We start from the raw sequence: 27,919 nt of genomic DNA on the forward strand, positions 1-27,919 counted from the left end.
GTATTTAGTTTTTATTTAGCGGACACTGTTTCAAAGTGCACGTTTTTGAAGACGATACCGTTATCGTCTCTGTGTAAACTACAAAAACACGAATTTGTGATAACAGTGACGTCATACGCGTGTGTATTACATGCTCAGTCTATAGGTGCGTAGTGTTTCTTTACAAAACCACCAATTACAGGCCTGGCACGATTAACACCGTGTTTTTAGTCATTTCCGCGGATCCGTGTCAATGGAGATCATTTTGACAACATTGTCGACTGTACGCGAAAAACACACACACACACACACACACACAAAAAAAAGTTTAGCTTTTTAGTACATCGTTGTTGTGTGAACATACCCGTAAAAGTGAAACCAATACAGTTATTGTTTCTGTGTAAACTACAAAAACGCGAATGCGTGTGTGTATTACGGATTCAGTCTATAGGCGTGTAGTTTCTTTACAAAGTGACATCGCCAACTACTGGCCTGGCATGATAATACAGCGTTTTTATTCGTTGGAGTGTTTTAGTACATCATTGTCGTGTAAATATACCCGTAGATACATATTTGTAAGAAGTCTCTTATGCTCACCAAGGCTGCGTTTATTTGATAAAAAATGTGTACATTATACTATACAGTAATATTGTGAAATATTATATAATTAGTATAAAAAAAAAAAAAAATATATATAGCACTTTTCATTACATATATAGTTCCAAAGGCATATTACAGAGTATATATTAAGTGAATAATACAACAACAGTGCAAAATATTCATGTTTTTACAGTGCAAGAAAAGAGAGATGTTTAACTGTTCAAATTAAATGTCAAATACAAATATTTTACTGTAATTGATATGATTATTTTTTACAGAACCCCCTTGTAGCTCACTGGAAGTCCCTGGAAAACCTTTGCTTTAATATAATTTTTTAATCAATACTTGGCAGTATTGAATATAGTACTAAATGCAGTTTACCAGGAATATTTCAAATGATATTTCAAGGTAATAAGTCGGGTGCACGTCTATGATGCCTGAAAATGCCGTGTGGGTTGGCGGAGCAGGCTTTATTTCTGACGGATGTGTTTAATAATGCGCTGTATGCTCTGTGTATCTGCAGAAACGGCGGTGTGACTGCAGGAACGTTCTGTGCGCTGTTCACTGTCCTGCAGCAGCTCGAGGCCGAGAGCGTGGTGGACGTCTACATGGTGGCCAAGATGATCAACCTCATGAGGCCTGGAGTCTTCACTGACATTGTGAGGCTTTCTTTCAATAGAGCTCGTATTACACGCATTTCTTTTATTGGGTTATAGAACTTGAATTAACACAAAAAACATCAATGCTTACCAAACAACGTTTTTGGCTATATAGACATGAATTCTGATATATGTTGAGGAATTTTTAAAACAAAATATATTTAGAATTATACATTATATATGAAAATATATGTAATACTTAAAATTAAAATTATATATATATATATTCATTAAATATAAATAGGTATTGATTTTATTGGATTATTTTATAGGTCTATATTATGTTCTTAGGCAACTACTTTCACAGTTTGTATGAACTCTTTTATATTTGAAGATATTTTTATTTTTGTAAAAGTAGTGTTTTCCAGACTATTGGCATTTAGACATTTTAAAGGAAATGTAGCAACTTTTTTCTCTCTGCATATCTGGAGTTGGCAGCAGTTACGACAAGGAAAAAGTCAGTCATTAATAATCCTGCCCCGAGGTGGAATTAACTCAAATCCACAAGGGAAAATGGAATATTTTGAGTGGTGTGTTGTGGTCAAACTACCAACATGTTCTTGTGTGTGTGTTTTTTTTGGACGGCTAGGATCAGTATCAGTTCCTCTACAAAGCCATCCTAAGTTTGATCAGCACCCAAGAAGACGAGCGAGCGCTTCAGTCCTCTGACAACAACGGCACGGTCCCAGGAGGCGTCTCGAGTGCGGCCGAGAGTCTGGAATCCTTGGTGTAACCATAGTGATGAGCCGGCACAGGAAAAAGACTGTTTTTTTTTCTATCAGAGAATACTCTTGTTTTCCCCAGTCCATCTCTGAACTGATAGCGCTCTGCTGGATGCAGCGCTGTCACTAAATGTGTGCCTTTGTACACTCCGTGTTTTTATTAATTGTTTCTCTCTTAAACCGCCACTTTGTTCTAATGTCTTATGTACTAATGTCTTTTCATAGAGTCTCGTCGTATTTATTTGCTTAAAAGCTTGTTTAAAGGGAAAACAACCTTTTTTATTTTAATAAGACTGTTTTTTTATTAGTGTATTTTTTGTAGTAGAATTTCAGCCACTGTTTTTCATACAAATATACAAAGAAAGTGGCAAAATCAGTCATGGATAAGGGCAGAAAATAATATTCTAATGTGTAAATAATATTACAGCAACCACGTCGATGGACCAAATTTCTATTTATGTCTAGAATTTTATATTTGAGGCAATAGTGCTTTACAAGCAAAGCTGCGTTTGAATAATTTAGTCGCATTTGAAATGGTGTTTTAATATTTCTGACGCCTCACTGTTTTGCTACTGACGTAAGATGAAGCATTACATACTGACACTGTTTAGCTGTACAAGAGCTTTTGTCTGTTTGTAGGATTAAAAGAAACAAGAAAGCACACGAGCAGACTGGGCTGTTCATGCCGAACTTCATAATTCCTGTTTTTTGACAATATCTTTAAAGGTTTAATAATGTTGATTTACGTTCCTTTCTTAAAAAAACTGGGTTACAGTAAAGCACTTACAATGAAAGTTAATGAGGCAATTTTAAACATTAAAATACTTTAAATAGTTTCAATAGTATAGCCATAACAATATGAGTTTTAACATGATTTTAGTAAAAAAAAAACTTTCTAATCTTTTCTTTGTAAAGTTCTATCCAATATAAAACCCTAAAATGACTAAAGTTGACAAGAAAAACTTTACAGATAAAAATTTGTAAATGTTATTTATTCCTGTAATGGTGAATTTATTTTTAAAAATCGGACCCCCAACCATTGATATATACATAATTGTGTATATACAGTATATATACACACACACACATATATATATATATAAATATAATAATGTACACACGCATAACTTTTATGCTTGATCTGATTAATCGACTTGACTGCACTATTATATACATGTGTGTATATATATATATATATATATAAAATCACTTATGTAAATTAAAAATTCATATACCGGTAAATGCTTTTATAAAATTGTAAGCTCCAAATTGGCCCCTTTCACTTCCATTTTAAGTGGCTCACTGTGTTTTTTTGGGGGGGGAAGAAAACAAGGGATGAGTCAAAATTTTGAATAATGCTTTCGTATAATATTGTGCTTTTTTTTGGTAGCAGTTTATCTTTGAAGATCTCTGTAAGATTGTGGTCTTCATCTGCCCTCGGGACAGACTCGTGTTGATTACGGTCTCCAGACAGCAGCCGCTTGGCTCGTGTGAGCTGTTAATTCTCAACTTGCTTTTCTTGTTACCTCGGCATCCTGATTGCCAAACTCCCAAGAAGGTCAGAATAACAGTCCTTCAGTCTTCTCCATCTGGCTCAGGAGGTCAGAAAAAGAGAACAAAGGCAGGTTTCCTCAAAGACGTTCGCCAAATAGGGTTGTTTTTCAATTAACTTCTGCTTCGGCCCTCCTCAGATTCATCTTGGCTTAACCCAACGAGACCATGTTTCTGGTCACTTCTTATTAAGCCACTGCATCTTCAGGAACCGATTATTATAAGTCCGTGGCTTAGGGGTTTGGTGACAAAGATGGCAGCTACATGGAGTTATGAAATAATCCCTTTGAAGAATTGCTTGTAATTATTCCCAAATTCTAATCCAGTCTTAGAGCAAAAGGTTACTCATTTACACAAAAATATGGGTCAAATGGCCAGACACAGTCTTGAGCGGCTACTGGTACCTTCATTTGCATTTTTAACTTCTAATAATTACAGACCCAATTATCCTGCGCTTGGTGGCCTACTTTATAGTGACCGCACACCGTGAACAATGCAGATCGCCACCGGGCAGTCAACACACGGCGGTGGGGGGTGAAGGGTAACTTCCTCTCATTTCTGTCTAATGAAGATGACAAACAATATTTCAGATGTCAATTTGACAAAAAACAAAGGGGGAAAATAACGGATGCAAGAAAACGCAAACCTTTTATTGGACAAATGCTAGTTTTAAAACAACTCTTTGGACATGCTATGGTTAAAATGGCGTAGAAATGATTTTTACATCACATCACCCAATGAAGGTTTACATTAACATCTGAACGTGAAAAGAAAAAAAACAAACAGATTCAAGAAAAAATATTTAAAATAATACACTACAGTTCCAAGTCTCACGTACAAGAAATATTAATCAGAAAATGGGTAATTGAATCAGTAGTATTCAACATGACATCATGTTAAGCATAAATACGACACTACTGCTGGTTTTGAGCTTGATTGAGGCAGACGTTTAAACCCTTTGAGCACAAGGGTAAAATACTGACAGTGTATAAAGTGTCAATGGCAGAAAGCGGAAACTGTGGTTCTGTGTCAAAAGTGCTTTGTGGGAGTTTAACGCTCCTGATTTATGACAACACTGATAACACTGATAAAACGAACACTCGTTTTCAACCAGATCCTCAAAATCTACTTTCAGATTCAAGATTGAAAACAAAGGTACTAACCGTAGTTAATGATCTGCAACCGTTCCATGTGCGATAATGGACGTTTCGGAAACGATTGACTGCTAGCGGTTTCATTACAGACGTGTGGCACAGAGACGAGTGAGAATGAGATGTTAGTGTGTGTGTGTGTGTGTGTGTGTGTGGTTACTCCGATACGGTGCTCGTGGTGATGCACCGGAGACCCTCGTCCTGCAGTCTCTTCAGCACCGGACTGTAGATGTTCTTCGTCATCGGCACCACGAGTCCTTTAGTCGTCAGCTCACCTGCAGTCAGACGTCACACATTCACAGTAAATCAAAGCAGTAGTGTAAAGTTTTTGAGTAAATGTAAATATTTACTGTACTTAAAGTTTCTTTTGGGCTACTTTGTAAAAGGGCATAATAGGACCCCTTTAAGATCTTTGTTTTTTGTTGTTGTACTAGAATATGCGTTCACGCTTAATTGTTTCAAGCACAGATTTCACAGGATGTTTCAGAGTGGTATGTTTTTTAGTTGTCATTTTTTAAATACATATTAGATATGATGTTACACACCATTTAATCATGATATTTGTGTGAATCTATGGTAATACAAACAGTAATCGATCACAAAACTATGGTTAATTTTCCTAAGGGGCGGTGAACAGTCTCACAAAAGCAACAGTAAACACTAGATCAACTCTAATGTTGGCTAGCAGGCTAGCGGAGGTAGAGCTTTGCCTTTGTTTACATCGTAGAAACTACAGCAAACTTGTAGATGCATTTTTTTTTTTATTAGTAGTTCCAATTATAAGTTGTGATCCACAAACAGATTGTCCTGACAAAGCGGGAACTGCTCCGTTTCAGGAGAAGCTTTTGTGCTTAGCCTGCATTGTACTCGCTAAGGGGACGTTTACACAACAACGATATGCTTAAAACGGAGAAGTTTTTGCTTTGTTTTTCTGCGTACAGACGACACCATTGTCAAAATGATCCCCATGCATTCACACGGATCCACGAACACGACAAAAAATGCTGTATTCTGCGGCTCGGCCATTAGATGGCGATGAAACACGATTTAACAAGTAATACGCGTGTGCATGACGTCATTGTTTTCAAAGATTCGCGTTTTTGTTGTTAACACAGAGACCGTTTAAAAAAAAAAACTTGCACTTTGAAACCCATTTTAAAAGTTTTCAGGCACCCAAAACGCCATTGTCGTGTAAATGAACGGCCAAAACGCATACCTTTTTTGACCTTTTTAGTAAGGGTTAGGTTACATGTTAACAGCCTCTTAGTTTCTGGAAGCTGTTCTCCGTAAATGTGCAGCCCACAGATAAACATTGGGGTTATGTTCAGGAACAGTGTTTAAAATAAATTAACCACACTAAGTTTGCTTTAGGAAGGCCAAACAAATGAGTTTTGGAAAAAGGGTGAAAAAAGAGGGTCTCTTTGACAGCAGCAGCTTAAAGTGGATTCTGTTAAATACAATATCTCCCTTTGGAGTGAACTTTGCAAATCTTTGTAACCTTGCAGATCTTTTTTTATGCTCAAACAGCAACATTATACAGTCACAATAACTAAAGTTGAAAAGGTGAAAAAGCATAATAGGACCCCTTTATCAACTTTTACTCTCTACTTGACTACATTTTTGAAGAAGAATATGAAGTCTTTACTCTTTTGCATGGTGCCTAACTTTTTCTGTAGCAATTTATTTCTGCTACAAAAGTAGTGATATCGCCATCTACAGGACATTAAAGGTACTACATCCTGTGCATTTCGCACTTACTCGCTCAAAGGTGTCAACAAGGCTACTTTAAATGAATGTGAGTGTGTTAGCAGGTAGTTGCTGAATCACAGGCGTTTCATATATGAGATGAGGCCGAAACCAGCACGTCCAGTGCAAGTAGGCTTTGACCATTTCATTTTACTTAAAATTATTTTATTTATCCATTATATGGAAAATACCTTTTTGAAGGATATTGGTTTACACTTATGCTCTTTCTGAGCATTTGAGCTTAACTAAGACTTGAGTGTTTGTAGACATTTAAGAGGCTGTTGTGTGCTTGATTTATTTTTTTATTTCAGTTTTATTTTTGAAAAAAAAAAATCGTGATTGCTCTCCTCACAAATCAACCATTTCATGTTTTTCACTGGCATGTTAGGAGTTGAGGACTAGTGCATCTTTGAGCCTACGTTCAGTACGAGTAAAATACTCAAGTACTGTCAACATCTGACACTCTAAGACATTTACTCCAGTTATATTGTAATTGGTGACTTGCAACTTGTAATGGAGTCATTTTCTCTGTAAGGTACCTGTACTTTTATTTAAATTTTCAGTTACTCTTTACACCTCTGAATCAAAGTGACTTTATAAGAACCGCCACTGGCCATCCTGAAAATATTTTTACATTTCTTTTTGAAAATTGTGAACAGAATTCAAACTCCTTCTGAAGTAATTCGAGTGGAATGAAACTAGGGATGCATGAGATATCAGTGATATAATGTTACTGGTATCTTTCCGCTAAGTAAAATTGGTATATTTAAGATACCGGTAAATACTTTTTATAAAATTAGTCTCACAAAATGTAGGTAGTACAGTCAAATCGATTAATTGCACCTAACATACAAGTTTGCAAACATATAACACATTGCATATTTACAAACTTTATGTAAGATGCAATTAATCAATTTTAAGATTGATATATAATATTGGGCAATGTGTCGGTTATCATATTCTAAAAATAAATATTCTGAATTGGCCCATCTTTCTATATCGGTGCAACCAAAAATGAAATGCCTTTTTACTTGATGTGCAGTTAAATGAGCATATAGCGGTAGAGTTTAGTAACTAGCACACACTGACCGCTGAGCACCATGTGGGCTGCGATGGCTGCAGGGTAGCCCACGGTTTTGGCCATGGCCGAGTATCCATTGGGATCCCCATAAACCACCAGACTGATGTGTTTGGTCTCCAGCTCGCCCGTCGGGTGTCTGATTCCAACATCGTTCCTCATGATGATCATATCGCGCTCGCCTTTAGCTGCACGAGACAGAATGATACGAAAACAATGCTCATTTATGTGCAACTGAAGACATTTCTCCTCATCACGGAGCGCAAGGAATGACCATCATAAACATATCATAAATCTTCAAAGCTCTCTGACACACTTGACATGAGTGTGGAAAAGAAAGAGGAGCTGGGTCTTTACCGAAGGAGAGTTTGGCCTCCAGGTGCTTAGCAAGAGCGGCTAAGATGGTGTCAGCGTGAGGAACCGGCTCTTCACTGAGCATCCCGAGCCTGTGGGGATTCAACCATTCACAAACATACTTTATTAGAGATTTTAGACATTATAAAGACATCGTTTATAATTTAAACATTTTCTTGGTCTTGTCTTGGTCTCGGGTTAGGTGGTCTTGACTACAACACTACTTAACCCTAATCATTCTGTATGAATCTGACGTAGCTAGCGCTATGTTTCACTGTTTGAATGTTTTATTTAAATTAAGCTTTAAATGTTACCAAAAAATTACTTAATAAAATCACGCATTAATAATCAATCATATGTTTTATTAATTCGTTGATCTTTTTAATAAGCCGTAAAGCTCCGCTGATAGACAGCAGTAGGCATTGTAACGGAAGGCTGAATTCTTCTACCCACCTTCTGAGGCTCTGCATTCTGAAGTCGTCCCCGCCGGTCCGCTCAAAAACTGCGTCCTCAAAGGCACTGCTGCTCAGAGTTGTGGACAAGCCAATCAGCTTACAGAGAAGCTCTTTCTGTGTACCAGACATAGTGATATTTAAAAAAAAGAGGCCTACTAGTCAAATGAACGCTGTTTAAGTGTTCAGGGCCCTTGTTATAAAACTCATGTCTAGTATTTATCTTTCCATCGTGTATTAATAGATATTTATTAAAGAAAATACATTTTCAATAAAAAGTCAATAAATCCATACCCATGAGAGAGGAGAAGCCGTGTGGCTCAACAGTGGACACGGCTCAGTGTTGATGAGTCCCAGTTTCACAAAGCCACTCATGGCAGAGGAGAAGCCCTGCAGACACATGCAACAAATGACATGTTGGCACTGGAAAACAGAGGCTACAGTGATCCGTACAACCGATCCGCATGAACACCTTGAAGCGCAGAGTTCCTCTGATCAGCGTGTGTGCAGACTCAATCCCATACGGCTGGGCGTACTTGGTGCTGTCTCGGTTGGGGAAGCCTTCCAGGTTGAAACCGGGCATGAAGTCCATGGGCTTTGTGACATCTAGGAGAGCCCCGCCAGGAGGAACACTGACCACCTGAGCAGTGAAGGATGGACAGTTTTGTGAACTGGATTTGTAAAAGCTTGCCTTGGTGTTCTAAATGTTTTTATTGCATTTTTTAAAGCTTCCAGGTGAATTACAGAGGAGATTTTAAAGTGAGCCTGCATCACCTGGTTGTCTTTTAGATAGACGGCCGGACTGATGGTGTTGAGGAGGACACCGTACGGACTCCAGCTAAACTTATAACGCAGTGGGTTGTCCGAGCACTCTGGAGCAGGAAGACCACCACAAAAAGAGCTGTAAGACTCCACCTGTCAAGAAACAGTGATTTCAATTTGGAGCAACTACAAGAACACCATGTGACTTGACCAAATGTTCACAGAGGAGACCATACTCGACCGTTAAGTGAAAATGAACATTCAAAAAGCTGTGAATGATAGCTGAGGTCTGTCAATATGTCTTCCAGACGTGGTGATGAGCGCACCAATGGTGCGACAGTATGTCACTCTATTGCAAATACCCATCAACACATCCAACTGGTAAACAAACATGAGTGCATGCATGCAATACCTACAGTGCAACCGTCTGCCTTGGCCTGGTCGATGCACTCCATGGCCAACATGTGATCAATGCCAGGGTCCAGACCCATCTCATTGACGATGGTGATGCCAGCATCTTCAGCACTTGGGAAACAACAGCCAATCATGGTGAAGCCTCATGCATATATTAATGAACTCAACCAGAGGTTGTTAAAAATCCAACAAAGTAAAAAAAAAAAAAAAGATACTTTCAAAGGGCTTTTAAATGTACCAAAATATAAAGTTTAAATTTTAATATATATATATTTTTTTGTCAGATCTTTTTAATGGATCAAATTGATCCAGTTGACAAAATCTATATGATTCACTTACAAATCTGTTTCTTAACTTACTGACTCTTTTACAGCGGTTTTGTCGACTTGTGATGCAAATTAATTTATTTTACCTCTTCTATGATGAGTATGTTTTTCATTTTTAATTAATTTTGATATTTTTGGGGGGAGCATAGTCAAAAAATGTTGGATGATGCAACTGCTTAAAGGTGACGATCATTATTAATAATGACAGCAGAACAGTTTAACAGTCTTTTACCATTATTTCTTTATATATATATATATTATATATATATATATATATATATATATATATATATATATATATATATATATGTATGTGTGTGTGTGTGTGTGTGTGTGTGTGTGTGTGTGTGTGTGTGTGTGTGTGTGTGTGTGTGTGTGTGTGTGTGTGTGTATGAGACGCCTTTTTCTGGGTTTTTTCATTCAAAAAAAGAAAGAAAAGTAAACAATGAAACGCAAGGTTGGTCCAAAGATCAAACCGTGTCATCATCAGTTGTTTCTCAGTTTTACTGAATAATACTCACAGTTGGAAGGATAATAGTTTGATAAGTTGTTTGATTAGAAAGAGAGGAAATGTAGTTGCATAAAGTTGCATAAACGCTTTAAGAATCCGTACAACTGTAGCAGCGGAGGACTATTATTCTGAAACTGAGGAACAACTGATGCGGTATGGTTTGATCTTTATTTGACCAATCAGCGGAAAGTGAATATTCAAGCTGTTTAATCATTTTCTACCACTGAACATATAAGAAGAAAAATATAATCAAGCTGAATACTTGTTTTTTTTTTAACACCATTTTCAAATTTTTCTACTTTCAATTTTAAAACAAAAACGACTGACTGCACAGATAAAGAACGATGACAGAATTTTCATTTCCTGAGTTATCTCTAAAATAAATACATTTCCTAAGAAACAGGAAGTTCCCTACCTCTTCTGAAGCTCCTTCATGTCGGGGCTCAGGTAACTGGCGGTCACCATGTTCACCTTCATTTTAATGCAGTGCTTGGCTACTTGTGGATGAAACGAGTATGGCAGCATGCTAGACACCAAAAACAACAAATAAATGTGAATTGTTGGCCTTTTAAAGTGTACATTAAAGTAGAATTGCTCATGTAAATGCATAATAAAGTGAATAAAGTTTCTGGTTATGCCTGATGACGATGTCGTGGTCTTTGATCAGAGACTCGAGGTGTCCTTCCTGGCTGGTGATGTCCAGCATCACGGGGATGGTGTTGGGGTACTTGGCTGCCATGTCCTCAGCCTGAAGCATCAGATTTGAAGCTGCGATGCGAAGAGATCACAGGAGATTTAAGGACTGCGACAGTAATTTCGACACTGCAGTAAAACAGCATTCCAGATGGATTTTGCGACGGGAACATACCCACTGTGACCTGAGTGCCAGCGTCCCTGGTGAGATACTCGATAACTGGCCCAGACACATAGCCTGCGCCCAGCAACAGCACCCGCTTCATCCCTCCCTTCTTTAGGATTTGCTCCGATTCCCTGTTTGCCAGATGGTACAGCCATTACTACACACACACACACACACACACTCCTCACTGGCCGAGCAATCTGTGAAATCACAAAACATATCCTGCTGGATAGTGGTGTTAAACTGATTGAAAGGGATGCAAAACCCACAAAAGGACACAGACGATATTGTAGGATTGTCCAGTAGAGATGAAATCAAGAAAATGTATAACACACCAAAGGATCATTCTTCATTTTATCACAAGAATATCCCACCACAAACACATACAAATCATCAAATGGCACTTCAGGAGCAGGGAGAGTGTATAAAAAAAACAAAAACAACAACAGAGGAAAACACACAAATCTACTGTACATCTAGATCGGCCAGTTCTCCAGTCAGAATATAACCAAAGCAAATCAGCGTTTTGCTCCGCGAGTCCCCTGGGAGACACATGTGATCCAAGCACCCCGTCGCTCAGCCTAATTGGATCTGATGCGGCACATGAGCAAATATGTAACACTTAACCCCCCACCACCTGCATGCCTTTCTCAAAATACCACTAAACTAGACATTCATAACCACTAAATATGCGTTTTAGTTGTCAGTTTTACAACTATTTAGTGCTACTTCTACAAAGATCATATAATGAGGTGCATTAGTTCATAATAAAACATTTGAAATAGGAAGGTTTGTCATGGCCTAACAGTTATTCGTACCACAGTTAAAGAGTGTTAAGGAGCATTAACCATTAAAAAAAAAAAGCTGTGCTTAATACTTTAATGACAATACAATATTGATTATTAAAATTATTGCACTGCCTCCAGTGGCTTCAGCCATTTTGCTAAAAGTTTATCATAGGAATGTGCAAACCGGCATATTTTCAAAATCTGTGCGTTGCTTAAACGTCTCAAGAACTAATTAGTCTGCGTACTGTAATTAGTTGAAACACAGACTTGCCAAATAACTAGGTTTAGAACAGATCACAGGGATTTCAAGACGTCTTTTTAAACCTGACATTGCTGACGAGGCATAAGATGTTTAAAACAAATGGGAAAATATGTAGTTTATGGTGGTTTATGCAATGCTCATATTTATTTTTATAATAATACTAAAATGCAATAACATTTACAAAGAAAAATACTTTATAACACTAAAATGTTATAACATAATAATAATAATAAACGACAAATACAGTACTACAGTATTTTTATTTACAATATATTTGTAGTAATAATAAAATAGCATTTTTAAAAATATATTCCTAATGTTATTTTAATAATGATACAATTTAGAAAACAATATATTAAAAATTATAAATGAAGATTCTAAATCAATTTTTACAGCACAAAAATCTAATAACATTTAAAAAAAGAAACCATTTAAAACAAATTAAACGATAATTTTGTCTAAATTGCACGAAGTATCTCAGATTTCAGTGAATGAAATGATGGATCTTTAAAGCTTTCCATTGATTAAATGGAGGTCAATGGTGGCGTGTGGGCGGCTTCATTAAGTATAGACCACACTGGATACAGACTTGCTAATTCAGTCTAACGTTTTGTCGTCTGGTTCTTCACCCTTGAATGAGACAGAAGTGGCATAAAAGAGCTCTGTCAGAGTGTTTCGAGAAAGACGTGTTGACTGCACAGGCACGGGAAGCTTTCATTATGCCTTGAAAAAAGGATTGTGCTATTCCATTTAATGAAAAGGATTAAAAACTAGATATCAATTAACGAGCGTGAAAAGATATTTGGCTCGGGAAAAGTGAAGCTTACCTTGGAGAATAATTGAACTTAAGGAACTTAAAAAGAACTGATGCATTGATTTCTTTTTCTGGCATGCAAAAAATCCCAAGAACAAGAGTGAGTGGGAGAGACTGCGGCTGCGGTGAGAGAATAAGATCATGTACCCATGAGAGAACGTGACGTGTACTTTAGCCAAGAAAGGTGCTATAGCAGAGCAGAGCGAGGCACAGGAGCCGGACCCTGTGTCTGAAGAAACAAACACGGTCAGCAACTCGTCTTCTGTACGGGTGTGAAATGACTGAGGTTTAATGTTTCAAAGTCAGCATGGGAAAATTCATTAGCCTGACAAAAATGAGCTAAGCAGGTTTGGTGAAACTCCTGCTTCGGTGGGTTTTGGACTATTAAAAAAAACGGTCTCAGATATTATAGAAACATTTACATGATCATCCAAAAACACCAACATGTGTCACTTTCACAAAAGGTGTTTGGTAACACTTTATTTTAAGGTGACCGTAGTTACACGTTACTACATGTACTTGCTATAGTAATAACAGGAAGTTATGCATCATTTCAAGTAACTAACCCTAACTCTATAGTAAGTACGCAAGTACTTATTTGAGAAAGTGCAATGTAACTACGTCACCTTAAAAGAATGTGTAACCCAGTGTTTTTCTAAACCATAATAGTGTACACCATTTTATTATTGCAATAAAATGTCTGCAAATGTACACTGGTGGGCAAAAGTTGGGAATAATACATTTTTTGTAATGTTTTTCATAGAAGGCTCACCAAGGCTGAATTTATTTGATCAAAAATACAGCAAAAAGAGTAATATTGTGAAATATTATTATTAGAAAAAGCTGATTTTTCAGCATCATTACTCCAGTCTTCAGTGTCACATGATCCTTCAGAAATCATTCTAAAATGCTGATTTATTGTTCAATTATTATTGATGCACAATTATCAATAATGGTTCTTTTTAACAATACTGAAAACAGTTTTTGTAGAAAACAGTATTTTTGTGGAAACTGAAATTAAGGATTCTTTATAAATAGAAAGTTCAAAAGAACAGCATTAATTTGAAATATAAATATTTTGTAACATTATAAATGTATTTCTGTCACTAGAACCTGTCACTTTACTGTCACTAAAACTAAATCTGTCCTTGTTGAATAAAAGTATTTATTTCTAATAAAAGCAGCTTTGGTGAGCATAAGAGAAACAAACACTAGCATAGTAGTACAGTATACTAGAATAGGGTTGTACAGTATATCAGCCGTAGGGGTTAATGTGCGTTCCTCATATCTTTTGCATTTAAAAGTCTAGATTCAGGCGTAACTGAAAGCATTTTCCTCTATAATGATAAAAGAGCATTTCAAGGCTACAGGCTGTTGAGGGCTGGATTACGACAATGTTTTTACCTGTCTTTCAACCTTTGGAGAAATCTTCTGAATAAGACCACCGTCCTCAGCGTGTAAACACATCATCCAACACAATGTATCAGTACCGTACTTCTGAATCTTATCAGACACATCACATCACGTCCACTGTCCAATCGGACAAAGCAGACTAAAAACACTTTCAGAGCTACTGTACTACAGTGATACCACAAGACATTGAATTCACTTCAAGGAAAGAAAAAGCATTCCTTACTTCCTTTCTCGAAGTTTCTGAATGTATTCAAACTTAGGCGTCAACTTCCCGTTGGACGTAATTACAGCCTAGAATGAGAAAAACAATGCATATGATACTAGTAAACAGACTTAAGAAGCTAACAACAAAGTACCAGGGTAGTGCATTTGGATGTGTATCATGGTATATTTTGAAGTACCTTGAAAATACCATGGCACCAATCATTTAGTACCAAGGTTATGCACCATTCATAAATTAATTCAAAATAGTTTACATTCACATTCAGTTCAGTTTTGAATTTGAACTGAGTTTGAATTGGTAATTAAAGGCATTTCTCTGGCTTGTTTTCTTGAGGTCTCTGAATATCCAAAAGACTGGAGTAATGATGCTGAAAATTCAGCTTTACATTATAGGAATAAATTATATATTTTAAATATATTCAAATAGAAAACAGTTATTTTAAACTGCAATAATATTTCACAATATTACTGCGTTTCTCATAAAATAAATGCAGCCTTGGTGAGCGTAACAGAGTGATTTACAAAAACATAAAAAATATATATTACTGACCCCAAACTTTTGAACGATAGTGTATGTGTGGACATCTTTTTTATTCTGTTCGGTGCTGGTATGAACTTACAATCTCCATACAGATCTAAGATGCGCCCCCTTTACCTCGAATTCATCAGAAATTTGCATTTCAGATTTCCCAGCTTTAGCTCCATACCGAAAATCAATGGATGTATGGATGGACTCCAGCTGACATGCTGCCCGTTTAGCTCGGATTCAAGTTTTTCCACACATTTTTGAGTCTGCCTTCTGCGCACGAACACAACTAATACGAAGCATTGCTCCACGGTTCAAAAGCAATTTAGGGGGGGAGCTGTAAAAACACCCTCTTAATACACTTACATCTCTGACTTGTGGAGAGAAATCCTCTTCCTCTAGCGCTCTGGTGGCGTCTGATGGGAGCTGTGGGACAAAGGCTACCATCACAAATCTGATCAAATATTCACATTAAATCTTCAACAAAAATGCTAAAGTCTCTCAATCAGAACCAGACCAGCACATGTTCAAAGCAATCCTCTCCAGAGCAAAGCTGTTGGGTATTTACTCACCACCCTGTGTCATATCTTACCATCTCCCAGACGTAAGGGAACAGCCGGTCACCAAAATACTCAGTCGCCTCAATAGGCAGCTGGGCGGGAAGATTATCGATGGAGCACATGAGAATGCCGTTACCTTCCACGCTGCACAGAGATACACACACATCAGAGGAGGTTCAAATAGTGGATTTGAAAATGAGTATGTGATGCTAGAGTGTTGCCAGGGTGTTGCTATGCTGTCTATGTTAATGCATTTCCAGGTGTTGATTGGGGGATTGGTGGTTGATAAATGGCCCGCATCAAAATCTCAATGGCTACGTTCACACTGAGAGCATTGAAGGAACACATCGACTTTATGGGACTTTAGCTTATTCACCGGAACTCCCAGAGTTAGATAAGTCCATACATACCCTTTTGATCTCCGTGCGTGCCGTAATTCTGTCTGACGCACCGACCGCTAGCCTAGCTTAGCACAAAGACTGGATGTAAATGGCTCCAGCTAGCATACTGCTCACAATAAGTGACAAAATAAAGCAAACATTTTCCTATTTACATGTTGTGATTTGTATAGTCACAGCGTGTACAAATAACAAGGTCACATGGACACAGCCATCTTCTAACCGTATACATACTGGGAACTATATTCTCAGAAGGTGAAGCACTGCTACTTGGGCGGAGTGATTAGTGCAACACACTGAGCGAACTCTCTGCTCCTTAACACGGGGCTTCACTTATTGTGAGCAGTATGCTAGCTGGAGCCGTTTACCTCCAGTCTTTGTGCTAAGCTAGGCTAGCGGTGGGTGCGTCAGACAGAGTTACGGTACGCACGGAGATGAAAAGTGTATGTGTGGACTTATCTAACTCTGGGGGATACGGTGAATAAGTTAAGTACCAAAAAGTTGGTGTGTTCCTTTAATGCTCAATTTCGATTTATCTGTACAACTGTTCACAAAGTTGTTTTAAATGTTGGCCAATAACAGATTCCAGTGCGAACAGGACTGATCCACATGAACAAAAGAACAATGAACTTTGAAGTGACTCCCATGAGCAAAGAATTGTGACGAATGTTGATCTAGAGTGACGTAAAAGTCGCATGAATTCCTATTTGACTGTTAAGACTGAGGTCGCATTGCAAAACATCTGACCCGTCTCAGATTTAGCACATATGGAAGTGGCCCAAACCGCAGTGCTGTTCACACTGTCATGAGAAAAACAGATCTGAGTCACATATGGTAAAAAGAATTGGATTTGGGACACATTTGCCTGCAGTCTGAACTATGTTGGGGTGCATTTCCATATTAAATATTAAAATGTAAATATATTTAAACAATCAAACCTAGAGAATATACTGAATGGTGGCTTGCTTACTGTGCCCAAGAGCAAGATCTATGCAAGTCCACATGTCATTTTAACAAGAAACTATGCTTTGAACCACAGCTCGAGGGCTATAGTTCAAACCAAACAAGTTTGCGATGCTGTTTGCAAATGTTAGTTGGAACTATGGGTTTGGGAAACGCCAAATCATTCAACTAGGTTGGTAACAATGGAACGTGCGCCCATAGTTGGCTAACAATGCTTTCAGGGAACACACCCCTGGTTTATGGTATTTAAATTTATTGCCATATCAACTTCTCAGGCTTTTACATGGCAGATACGAATTCAACATTCAACAATACAATATAAGGCAGAAGCTATTTTCACTAAATTAAAACAGTATGTTCTTTGCGCAAATAGTGGCAGGTACTACTGGTAGTGTATTGTAGTATATTATAAAACGGGTCAATTGCGTCAAAAGTTAACGCCAGATTTAATAAACATGCTTTTTTTGCGCGTTAAATAATGGTGCAAACACCAGTAAATTAACGAGCGCAAACCTTAGTTAATCACCTTGCGTAATTCATTTAAATACTCTCCTCCCATGAATATTGCGCCTGAAAGGGAAACTCCTACAAATGCATATGCAATAAAGTCAGCCGCAAAAATAACACTGTCCACGCCATTTCAGCGCCAATATTTCACAGCGTGACTATAGTTTAACGCCAAGAGGGTTTGCGCTGGCGCTTACTCTCCACACCACTGCTCCAGGTATGAAACAGGTTTCTTTTGTCATTTTGTCCGGCTCAATCAGACATTGGTGGGCGGAGTTAGTGTATATAGCCTCTGGCAACAAGGTGCGCTATTTGCACTTGGTGTAAATAGACACTCTGATATAATAAATACTATATAGTAAATGCAAACATTTTTTTTTATTCAACTTAGAAAAAAAAAAGATTCCTTCAATGACCTAGGTTTTTCTGGTTCCATCTTACAAAATAATTCCTCAAGCTTGCCCTTAAAAATAGTTGTCTCAGGATAAATTTGGTCACCAAAATCTCTATGACATTCTAGTCTCTGGATATGACTCATATTTATGACTCAGTTTAATATTCATTGTTAGGGGTTAGTTCAGTGGGAGGTTGCAGCGCCACACCTGTCATGGTCAATATGCTGGTTGGCATCATACATGCAGAAGGGTTTCTCAATAGTGGTGCACTCTGTCATGAACTCAATGGAGCCGCCCGTGTCCGCAGAGATGTCGCAAATGGCCATTAACCTGAAATTCACAGATGATCAGATGTGCCTGCTTCTTCAGAAAGGTCAAACCAATTACTTTCATGATACTTTATGGCTTTTTTTGTCATTTTGGAGAACGACAATAATATTAGAGGCTCACTTGTGGGGAAGTGCAGGGCAGCCGTGATCAGGTGACGATGATGCAGGTATAACAGGTCTGATCAGCCGCTGGGCGTCCAGTCGCCGCAGGAGTCTGGGTGTGTGAGGGTCCCAGTATATGCCGTTTATCAGACAGGTTGTGTAAGGGGCCACCTGTGCAAACAAGACTTTTCTAATGCATATCAGTCACATTTACTTTTCAAACACTGCAGCCAATAAAGGTGTGGTCACATTATTGAAATTTCAGCTAAATTTAGTGAGCAAAAGGGTCTATTTTCTATTGTCAATAGTGTAGTGTTGTATGAAGCACAGCTCAGTCAGAAGTTACTTTCAAACCAAGCAGTTCTCAATGAGGAGAATCAGTGATCACTTTGCAAAACATGCATTGAGAAATCTTTCCCAATCGTGTGTATTCCTATTAAAATGACTATCGCCCACGAAAATTTGCCGAACGATGGTAAATATGAGCCCAACTTAAGACGTAGCCACAGGGTGAACCAATCGGCTGCCTGGTACATTTCTTGTGTGCACTCACGGTCTTCCTGAAGTGCGATGTGTAAAGCTCAGGATGGTATTCATACTCCAGGGGGTCGTAGAGTCCATCGCTCTTCCTCATCAGGTGGTGATGTCTGCTGATCACTGTGGCGTACACTTTAGACATGTCTGCAAAGAGGATTAGCATTAGAAAATTTGCAAACACAGCAAAGTGGCAATTACTGCAAACACCTCACATGAAAATACAATTCCTTTTATGTGTAACTGAAATTTACTAGGAAACAGTAGATTTACCTCCACTCTCAGAGACTTCTTTCAATTCATGAGGTTCCACGTACTCGCAGGGTAGCTCGTTGAAAATTTCTTGGGCGCCCTGGAAAGGAAGCATCTTCATTTTTATAACAGTAACACATTTTTGCACATAGATGTGCTTGAGGCGTTTAGTGCGTCTCACATTCATAACACATTCTATAGGCTCACTGCAATAGGCTTTTATGCTTGAATGTTCAAAAAACACATTGTTTATTACATATTTTACATTGTTGCAGGCAGCACCTCTCTTCCCAGTCTGTCAGTAACTCCAGAGCCCGTCTACGGAGAGCCTGGCCACTCCCTATTAAGTCCTATCGTACCGAATTTTGGTTGTAGTTCCACCAGAGTTCCACTGGGGGTGATTGCCCGAGTGCAAAATGAATGGGAGTCTATGGAGCTAGACGGCTACATTTGTCTCTTTCACCCGATTGCCGTTGAGAAATCTCAGATTTGAATGTAGGTTTTGCAAGTTCAACATGGGTTATAAGTCGAAAGTTGAATGAACGAGTACTTATGTCCTTTCGATTTCTTACAGGTTGAGTTGTTGTTGCTCATAACACGCTAGCATTCTGCTAATAAACGCTGATTGGTCAGTGAAGGACTGATTACGACCAGAGGTACCGCTTGATGGCATCCGAAGCGGAACCAGAATGTCTTCAAGCAAAAACTCTTCTAGCTCGTGTATTTATCTGTGTCCGCTGTGTTGTCGATGCCTCGTGAGAAAAGAAAGTGCAGAGCGCGAAAGCACATAAGTGACTGAAGGATTGCCGTAAAGCAGTATCTCTGGTCGTACGATGTGTATGACGTCATTGACATTTTAAAAGACTTTTTAAAGCAAATAAGTGACTCTAAAAAAAATCGAACACCCATCAATGTGTCCTTTCTTTGCATCTCCTTTCGAACACAACATTCAAATTACTAGACAAAAAATGATATCCTGAGAAAAGTGGATTTTGAGGGGTATAGCTCCATAGACCTCCATTCATTCTGCACTCGTCCTCTGAGCGCCCTCATATGGAGCCAGAGTGGAACTGCAACCAGTTCAGAAGCCGGAAGTTTACTGAGAGTTTCAGTTCTCCCCATATTAGACATTCTCTGGTAACGCTCTGTTTAGTTAGCGTCTCTTTAAAGCATCTCCTTCTGAAAAACACAATGTGGTCTGATTGGTTGGCTGGACCAGTGTGTTGTGATTGGTTAACTGCTTCGAGTGTGTTTTGGAAATGTCACAACCCTTACCATAACTGCAAGTTTCAACACACGACTAATTGAGCTCAACCAGGCCTCACCCACATTTATTTTATTATTTAAATGAGGAATATTGAGATGTTGTTCGTTCCCGGAAGAAAAATTGGGATTACAATTGAGGCGTTTCAGGGAGTTCAGAAACAATGCGCACTGATAACTACCTTGGCAATTTTTTCATGCCTAAACAGCAATATTACACACTAAAGAAAGTTGAAAATGTAAAAAACATAATAGGTCCTCTTTAATAGTACTTACCTTAGACACATTGCCGGTGCCAGTGAACACAAATGTGAGAGGACCAATGGACCTGGGCATCAGACCTAAGGATATTTCATACCCACAATCCCTCACTGCCTGGATGGCCTGGCTGACGTTTCTGTAGTTGTGCGCCATACCAATGTGCTGTTAAATGATGAATATTAAAACATATATACCCAAAAATCTTAGTTTTAAACGATGAAACTGAACTAAATAAGCTACTAAATAATCAAGAACCAATAATCAAGTACATAACAGTGTTTGTGCCAAGCCAAGTGTAGACATTAAAATAGAAGTGCAATTGAAAAATTAATACCATAAATGGGGTATGGTGTCCAAGGGCAAGAAAACGCAGGCCCAGACCGTGCAAACTATTAATCATTCCTGTAAAAAACACAAACATCAGGTTAGGCAGGGACAACATACAGCAGGGAAACCCTTTAAAGATTGACACTACTATTCAACAGTTTGTTTTTGCTGAGATTTGTATATATTTTTTAATACGTTTTTACGCTCACCAAGGCTGCTTTTGTTTGATCAAAACTGCATTAAAACAGCAATATTGTGAAATAACCCTAACCCTAACTGTTTTCTATAAAAATATATTTAAAAATGTAATTTATTCCTGTGATGTAAAGCTGAATTTTCATCATCATTACTCTAGTCGTCAGTGTCACATGATCCTTCAGAAATCATTCTAATAAGCTGATTTGCTGCTCAGGAAATATCAATGTTGAAAAAACAGTTGTGCTGATTAATATTTTTTATGAAACCGTGATTCTTTGATGAATAGAAAGTTCTAAAGAACCGCATTTACTGAAATGGAAATCTTTTGTAACACTCTTTACCGTTACTTTTGAACAATTTGATAAATTATTGCTACAAAAAGTAATAATTTCTTTAAAAAAAACTCTCCAAACTTTTAAATGGTAGTGTGGTTCACCCAAAAATAAAAATACATAGCTGTCCTTGGTCTCCATCCACTTTCATTGGAAAATAGTAGTATGGACATTCTGCTAAATGTCTCATTTAGTGTTTCTTGAGTGGAGTTCAGTCAAGCGAGTTTGGAACAAAATAAGGGCGAGTAAATGATCTCAGAATTTAAATTTTTGGGTGAACTATCCCTTTAACTCAGTACATCAGTCAAAAAGTCCCATACCAGCAACTCCAGCCCACTGTCCAAACGCTACAATTCTGAAACCATTGGCGTCCACCATCTTTTCATAATCAATGAGTCGAACTTCCTAAAAAGGAAGAGGTATATGATGACATGAGTATCTTGTGAAACCTGCTTCTCCTGAATAAACATTTCCAAATACAGATGACGCCTGAGAGAGTATTGCAGTTGGCTTTCACTGTCCTTGACCATTTTCATTCTATAAAGAGACTCACCTTTTTAAGAAGGTCGTCTAGGAGCCCCATGTTTGCCTCTTGTGCTTTAATTGTGTGAGAGAAGAAGGCATAGGTCTTGCGGGGGTACACCTTTTCCTCCGCGGGTCTTTTCACACCGATGATGAGAGACGCCTCTGAGATGTCCTCCTGGATAACAGCTCCTGCTTTTTCATAGTACTGAGAACAGAAACAGTCTTGATTCTACTCAATCGGATCAGAATCATATTCATCTAAATCAGCCTTTCTCAAAGTGGGTGCCGCGGCACACTGGGGTGCCCCCTGACTGTGTCAGGGGTGCCGCCAAAAAATTACGTAGGCAAAAAAAAAAAAAAAAAATTGACATTTCATATATAAATATATTTTAATTTACATAAATACATTCTTATTCTTTTTAAACATATAAACGGATTAATAAAATTGTAAATTCATTTTAGATAAAATATATATATAAAATTAACCATAAAAATCCGTCTCACATCAGTAACTGTCATGACGTCCCCGGGGTCGCTCTAGCCCCCTAGGGAGCCGCGCCCTAGAGATACGCGAATGGGCTATTATTTCATCCGCAAAGTTTTGCATCACAAAACTCATCTGTGCGCCATCCATCCACAAAAGCGTTTTTGAAAATTTTTCAAAACCGCACCGCCCGCCATCCGCTGATTGGGCGATGGAAGGAGACTAGAAAGCTTACCTAACAATATCAGTTTGTGAACTCCGTCTCCGATCGGCGCACAGGGACAAAAATAAACAAATAGCATAAATTAAACGCACTTCGGCAAACCTGACCTTATCTGATGCTACTGTACAATATTTTCATTGTAGCCTAATAGAAAACGCATTTTGGCACATCATTTCAACATGCTGCTATTTAGCCTACTACTAATGAATGCCTATTTCACTTTATTTTTTAGCAAATAGATAGAAAGCTCGAATAAAATAACAAGTCATTTACATTATAGGCAAATTCTACGCACTGTTATGTCAGGGTGACAACTAACATTATAGGACAGCGCCGCCGCTCCCACCAAATGCAGACATCCCAAGTCTCCCGGGAGTCTCCCGCATATTGATAGCGGCTCACTGATGCCCGCGAATTAGTTAAAATCTCCCGGAATCTAGAGCGAGCGCGCCCGCGAGACATAGACTGTGCTCCAAACCGCGTAGCGCGTGCACGGCAGAGAGGGAGCGAGAGCAAGAGACCGCCTCATGAAGCGCATGTAATATCATTCCCCTATTTTCTTTTTTTGGATGTAGGTATAGTCAGATATACCTATAATAATAATAATTAATTAATAATTAATACTATTAATATCCCTGATAATAGGGATAATATCCCCGGCTTGTGCATGCGCGCATGTAGATCTTTCTCCCTCTCTCGTTGCGGATTATTGTTTGTGTGTGTGGGTGTATGTGTGTGTGGGTGTGTGCGCATGCGCATATGGCACGGATGAAAACAAGTACTATATGGAAAAACATTCCTGCTTATCTCTGGTGCATTTTTTTAACATGCATCTTTTTCTTATCGTATTGTATCTGATTTTATTTATTTTTGTCATGTCTGCCCCTTTTTATTTTATTTTAACTGCATCCTGCACTTCATGTTCTCCTGTTCTCCTGGTCTGGATATGTTGTTGGGTTCTTGTATTGGGCGGTCCACCTCTTACGGTTTTATGGCATTTGTGTCTCTGATTAATTATTTTGTGAATTACTTTGCAAACCTGTGTTTTTAAAGGTGCTATAAAGTTGTTGTTATTATTGTTATTGTTATTTACAGTTCGCATTATGCTCTGTTCATTACTGTCCTGTCTAAATAAACAGGACTTTTGCATTTATATTTGGGTTATGCAGTGTTTTAAATTATATTTTACACTGGGGTGCCTTGAGATTTTATGCACTTTTGAAAGGTGCCCTGACTGAAAAAAGTTTGAGAAAGGCTGATCTAAATATCAAGTGGGAAAGGAAACATTAAGGGCCCTTAAAAGTGAGGGGAACAAAAATAGAAATGTATCATAGTGGAATGGGGATAGTTGCAACATCCTAGTCATTATTTTAATTTACTATTTATAATTTGTGACACCGACAATGAAAAATAAAATGTGATTTATATATTCACAACTACAATGAAGAGCTAAAATATAAATGGGGAAAAAATAAATTATACAGATAATATATAGATTATACAGATAATATATACAGATAAGCTCTATATTTAAACACATTACCGGTACTGTTGAAACGTTTTTGGGGCAGTACAATTTTTATTATTTTTGAAAGATATTTATTTTATAATAATGTTTATTTATTATCAGAAATACAATAAAAACAGTAATACTGTGATATATTTTAAAATGTAATTTATTCCTGTGATGCAAAGCTGAATTTTCAGCATCATTACTCCAGTCTTCAGTGTCACATGATCCTTCAGAAATCATTCTAATATGCTGATTTGCTGCTCAACAGGGCTCAATGCTTTTGTTTTTCAAGTGGTTCAAATGTACTTGCCCTGCCAAAATGTTCCATATTAAAATGTAAAAAGAAAAAGTTGTTGTTTTGACCCATGTAACATTCTATTCTAATAAATCAGCCACCAAAATTTTAGATACCAGTTAAATTTTACAATTCTCCTATTTCTATACCACAGCAAAACCTACTAGCCTAACTAAAAGTTCAAACATTACTGAAGGCCAGCGAGTCTTCTTCACTAATAAAATAATAACAAATAAACAAATTAAAAGCAACAGCTCAAATACAACAGAACAAATAAACACAACGTAAAATATTGACGTAAAATAACACGGCTTATTACGTGGCTTGGTTGAATTCTAATGTAGAATGCGGTCAGTTATTTCTTGATGACAGACCGCTGCTAAGTATAACACACCGTTGCCATGAAAAACAGAGCGTTGCCATGGACACGGTGTTCTTTAACGGAAGAAATGCAATCGTTTTTAAATCAATAAACTCCTTTTTAAATCAATATTTAGTGTCAAATTATTGATGTATTTGGTAGGTAGCCATGTAATAAGCGGGATAATGTATAGCAAGGCGGTTTTTATAACTAATACAACTCCTTCAGATTCAAGACCCCGAGCCTGTCGGGGGTGTATTCGCTATAACAACTGCCTCGCTATACGTTATCCCTTACATATTCACTGTATGATTAAATATAGATTAATCATTGTTAAATCTAAAAAAGTAATTCAGTCCAGAAAGTGCACAGTGATTTTCTCTATCTTTTGTTGTTTGATTATCAGCAGGTTTATTAGGCTGCTGTCACTTTAATACCGAATGCACGGATCCAATACACTGATACAAACTGACAGTGTTTGTGTGAATACTTGCCAAGACAGGCATTTGACATACTTTTGTTGTGTGTATTTTTCCGTTCCCAAGAAGATGCGAAATAATAATACAAATAATAATATGCACTACAAAAAAGACCTGTGATAGAAATGGCAGTCAGCGACTCACTCTGTCATGGATGGCCCGTCTGTTGGAGGGCTGCACGAGCACCTTGTGTCCAGCCGCTGTCATCTCCCTGACGTGTCGTGGTGCCAGGGGTGCACGTCTCTCCCACACGTTGACATCCTCGCGGCGGATGGCTATGACGCTCTTAGGATTCTGCTGGTGGTGATGGAGATGCTGAGACCTCCGCTGACAGCACATGCAGACCCTAAACCCCCTGCCCTGGCTCCTCACGAGACGCAGCATGACTGGACCGGTTTCCAAAACACACAGGTTACAACTACTACACACATCTGAAACGTATCACACTTGAGAAATGTTGAGAGTAACAGAAGTGCAAACATAAAAATGAGTCTAGAAACACAGTGTATGGTTTGCAAAGGAGAGGATTGCATTTGAACCAAGCAAGTCAAGTTTTATTTTTATATCGCTGTTCATATTGTTTAAAGGACGTTCAAACTGAAAAAAAATAATAATACATGAATTAATGAAACTTAATATCTGCAGTTTGTAAGTCTGGGATGAAACGGATAGGATAATATATATTGAATACAGGACATTTTAATAATACAACAATAGTGGCAATGATAGCTGTTTTATTCATGAGAACTAAACTTATATAACGTAGGAATAACAATATACATGTATGCATGTATGTATGTATGTGTATTCACTTTTTTTGTTGCTCATCACAAAACCAGCAAAAACTTACGCACAATTTCTGTACATGCTGAAAAATGTGCTGTCATTCCTCAAGTTTAATTTATGTTAGTTTTCCTTTAACTTTAGTTTAAAGAGTAGCATATGTCATACGATCACATGAACCCAGTGAACTGACCTGAAATGTAAGTTTGCAGACTTTGCACTGCCCAAGGGGCATTTTTCCACACTATACACGGGTTTCTGTGCAACGTCATCACATAGATGCGCGCGCATAAGAGGCAGAAAGCAACACTCTTTACGGCTATATCTAGCAGAAGCAGAGATGACGCGGAGCTGTTGTGCTGTAAACTAACCTAAATAAATAGAGTATGTCAGGTTTTTATGATTCGCAAACTTAGTTGGACAATTTCATACTAGTCAACTAACTAACGTTTTACATAATGTTATATTAATATGCAAATGAAACACAAGCAAACAGATCCAACTCTGAAATTGCAGTTTATTATTGAGTCAACAAGAATTTACAAACAATGCGAAATCTACGTTAATTACAATGTTCTTTTACAGAACTCGGCATAACATATAGCGGTCTTGCCTCGTGGATGCGCGCGCATCCGGTATTGTTTGTATACAAGAAACCTGTATATACAATCTGTTTAAATGGGAATCTGCTTTTGGAAGACTTCTATTTTCAGATATATGCAACATAAATGCATTTAAAATGTGTTATTACAAAAAAAATTGTTACTAATTAGGCTATTTTAAGCAACATAAATCAATTTAATGAAACCTAAATATACCCTAAACCACATATGACAACTTGAACTTACCCCAACCTGGCTGACATTTATGAAAAATACTGTAAACCTTTCCGTTAAAATTGTCTTTTTGTTATTTAGCTTGAAACCAACATGGACTAACCACTGTTAGAATAACAGCAAGCATTTAGACAAACAGAAATGTGCCTCAAAACCTCAGTGTTCTTGAGAAACAGCCCTTGCTGATTTTCTGCAGTTTAGAAGCAACAAGTGTTTTCCTGCAGCTTGAGTTTTGGCACACGTCGTGTTCACCTACCTGTACTCTTTAAGCAGTTTGCCTGGACCTACAACGTGGTACCGGCTGAATAATCACATTAACGTGAGGTGCAATGCACAGGAGGTTTATATATAAATTGTCGCTCCGGCTCTTATTAGTGACTGTGTCGCGTAAACGTGAATGGCAGAAGAATAACGCCACGGGATTGCCCTGTTTGCTGTTCAAAGGCTTCAGGCGAATAACGTGGCTTTAACTAGCCCTATCCATGCGGTATAGATTACAGCACAAATATTAGTTTCTGCCTGGAATGCAGCGAAGTAATCTGAGCCCTGGATTAGTTCCCACCAATCCCGAGTCAGTACGAGGATCGGCCTCCTCGCGTGCCCTTGACGTCGCGTCGCAGCTTGATGACTGAGCAGAGTGAGGACACAGGCCCCTCCCCTTTCACGCGCTCTCTATTCCGCGCGCTATGTCTATGGCTTCTAGTACAAATATGTGGCAGCAAATAGCGATGACGAGGTAAAAAAGGGGTTATTTCGGTTTTATTTGTTTCTTTTTCCTTCAAGTTAAGAAAAAATATCCTGCTGTGTTAT

General features: G+C 38.0%; 2 protein-coding genes across 5 annotated transcripts in view; one reads left to right on the forward strand and one right to left on the reverse strand.

Moving 5' to 3' along the window:
- The window catches only part of ptprz1a (protein tyrosine phosphatase receptor type Z1a), a 59,006-nt gene extending 56,381 nt beyond the window's left edge, over positions 1-2,625 (forward strand). For all 4 annotated transcript variants that reach the window (XM_079603790.1, XM_079603791.1, XM_079603792.1 and 1 more), the window contains 2 exons: positions 1,103-1,238; positions 1,828-2,625. In XM_079603790.1, coding sequence (XP_079459916.1) covers positions 1,103-1,238; positions 1,828-1,971 — 280 coding nt within the window. In that variant the 3' untranslated portion in view covers positions 1,972-2,625. The remainder of the gene's footprint in view (positions 1-1,102; positions 1,239-1,827) is intronic.
- Positions 2,626-4,140: 1,515 nt separating this feature from the next.
- Positions 4,141-27,788, reverse strand: aass (aminoadipate-semialdehyde synthase). The gene is made up of 24 exons (XM_079603970.1): positions 27,366-27,788; positions 25,635-25,876; positions 22,164-22,340; positions 21,931-22,015; positions 21,088-21,155; positions 20,769-20,915; positions 19,251-19,329; positions 18,997-19,124; positions 18,463-18,614; positions 18,220-18,342; positions 15,782-15,893; positions 15,556-15,615; positions 14,665-14,732; positions 11,174-11,295; positions 10,944-11,073; positions 10,721-10,831; positions 9,471-9,579; positions 9,067-9,207; positions 8,765-8,932; positions 8,587-8,682; positions 8,294-8,409; positions 7,844-7,932; positions 7,498-7,674; positions 4,141-4,937 (listed from the first exon to the last, which is right to left on the reverse strand). The coding sequence occupies exons 2-24, from the start codon at positions 25,872-25,874 to the stop codon at positions 4,819-4,821; spliced, it is 2,817 nt and encodes a 938-aa protein (XP_079460096.1). The 5' UTR covers positions 25,875-25,876; positions 27,366-27,788; the 3' UTR covers positions 4,141-4,818.
- Positions 27,789-27,919: the final 131 nt, after the last annotated feature.

Source organism: Phoxinus phoxinus (genome assembly GCF_949152265.1).
Source record: "Phoxinus phoxinus genome assembly, chromosome: 25".
NCBI lineage: Eukaryota > Metazoa > Chordata > Actinopteri > Cypriniformes > Leuciscidae > Phoxinus > Phoxinus phoxinus.

What these genes read in the sequence shown, in the direction of transcription:
- aass (XM_079603970.1), bottom strand. Translation starts at nt 25,874, where the DNA reads ATGCTGCGTCTCGTGAGGAGCCAGGGCAGGGGGTTTAGGGTCTGCATG. An exon ending in AGAAGTCTCTGAGAGTGGAG is followed by an intron (nt 19,125 to 19,250) that starts GTAAATCTACTG and finishes TCCTCTTTGCAG; the next exon opens with ACATGTCTAAAGTGTACGCC. An exon ending in CATCGCACTTCAGGAAGACC is followed by an intron (nt 18,615 to 18,996) that starts GTGAGTGCACAC and finishes TTGTTTGCACAG; the next exon opens with GTGGCCCCTTACACAACCTG.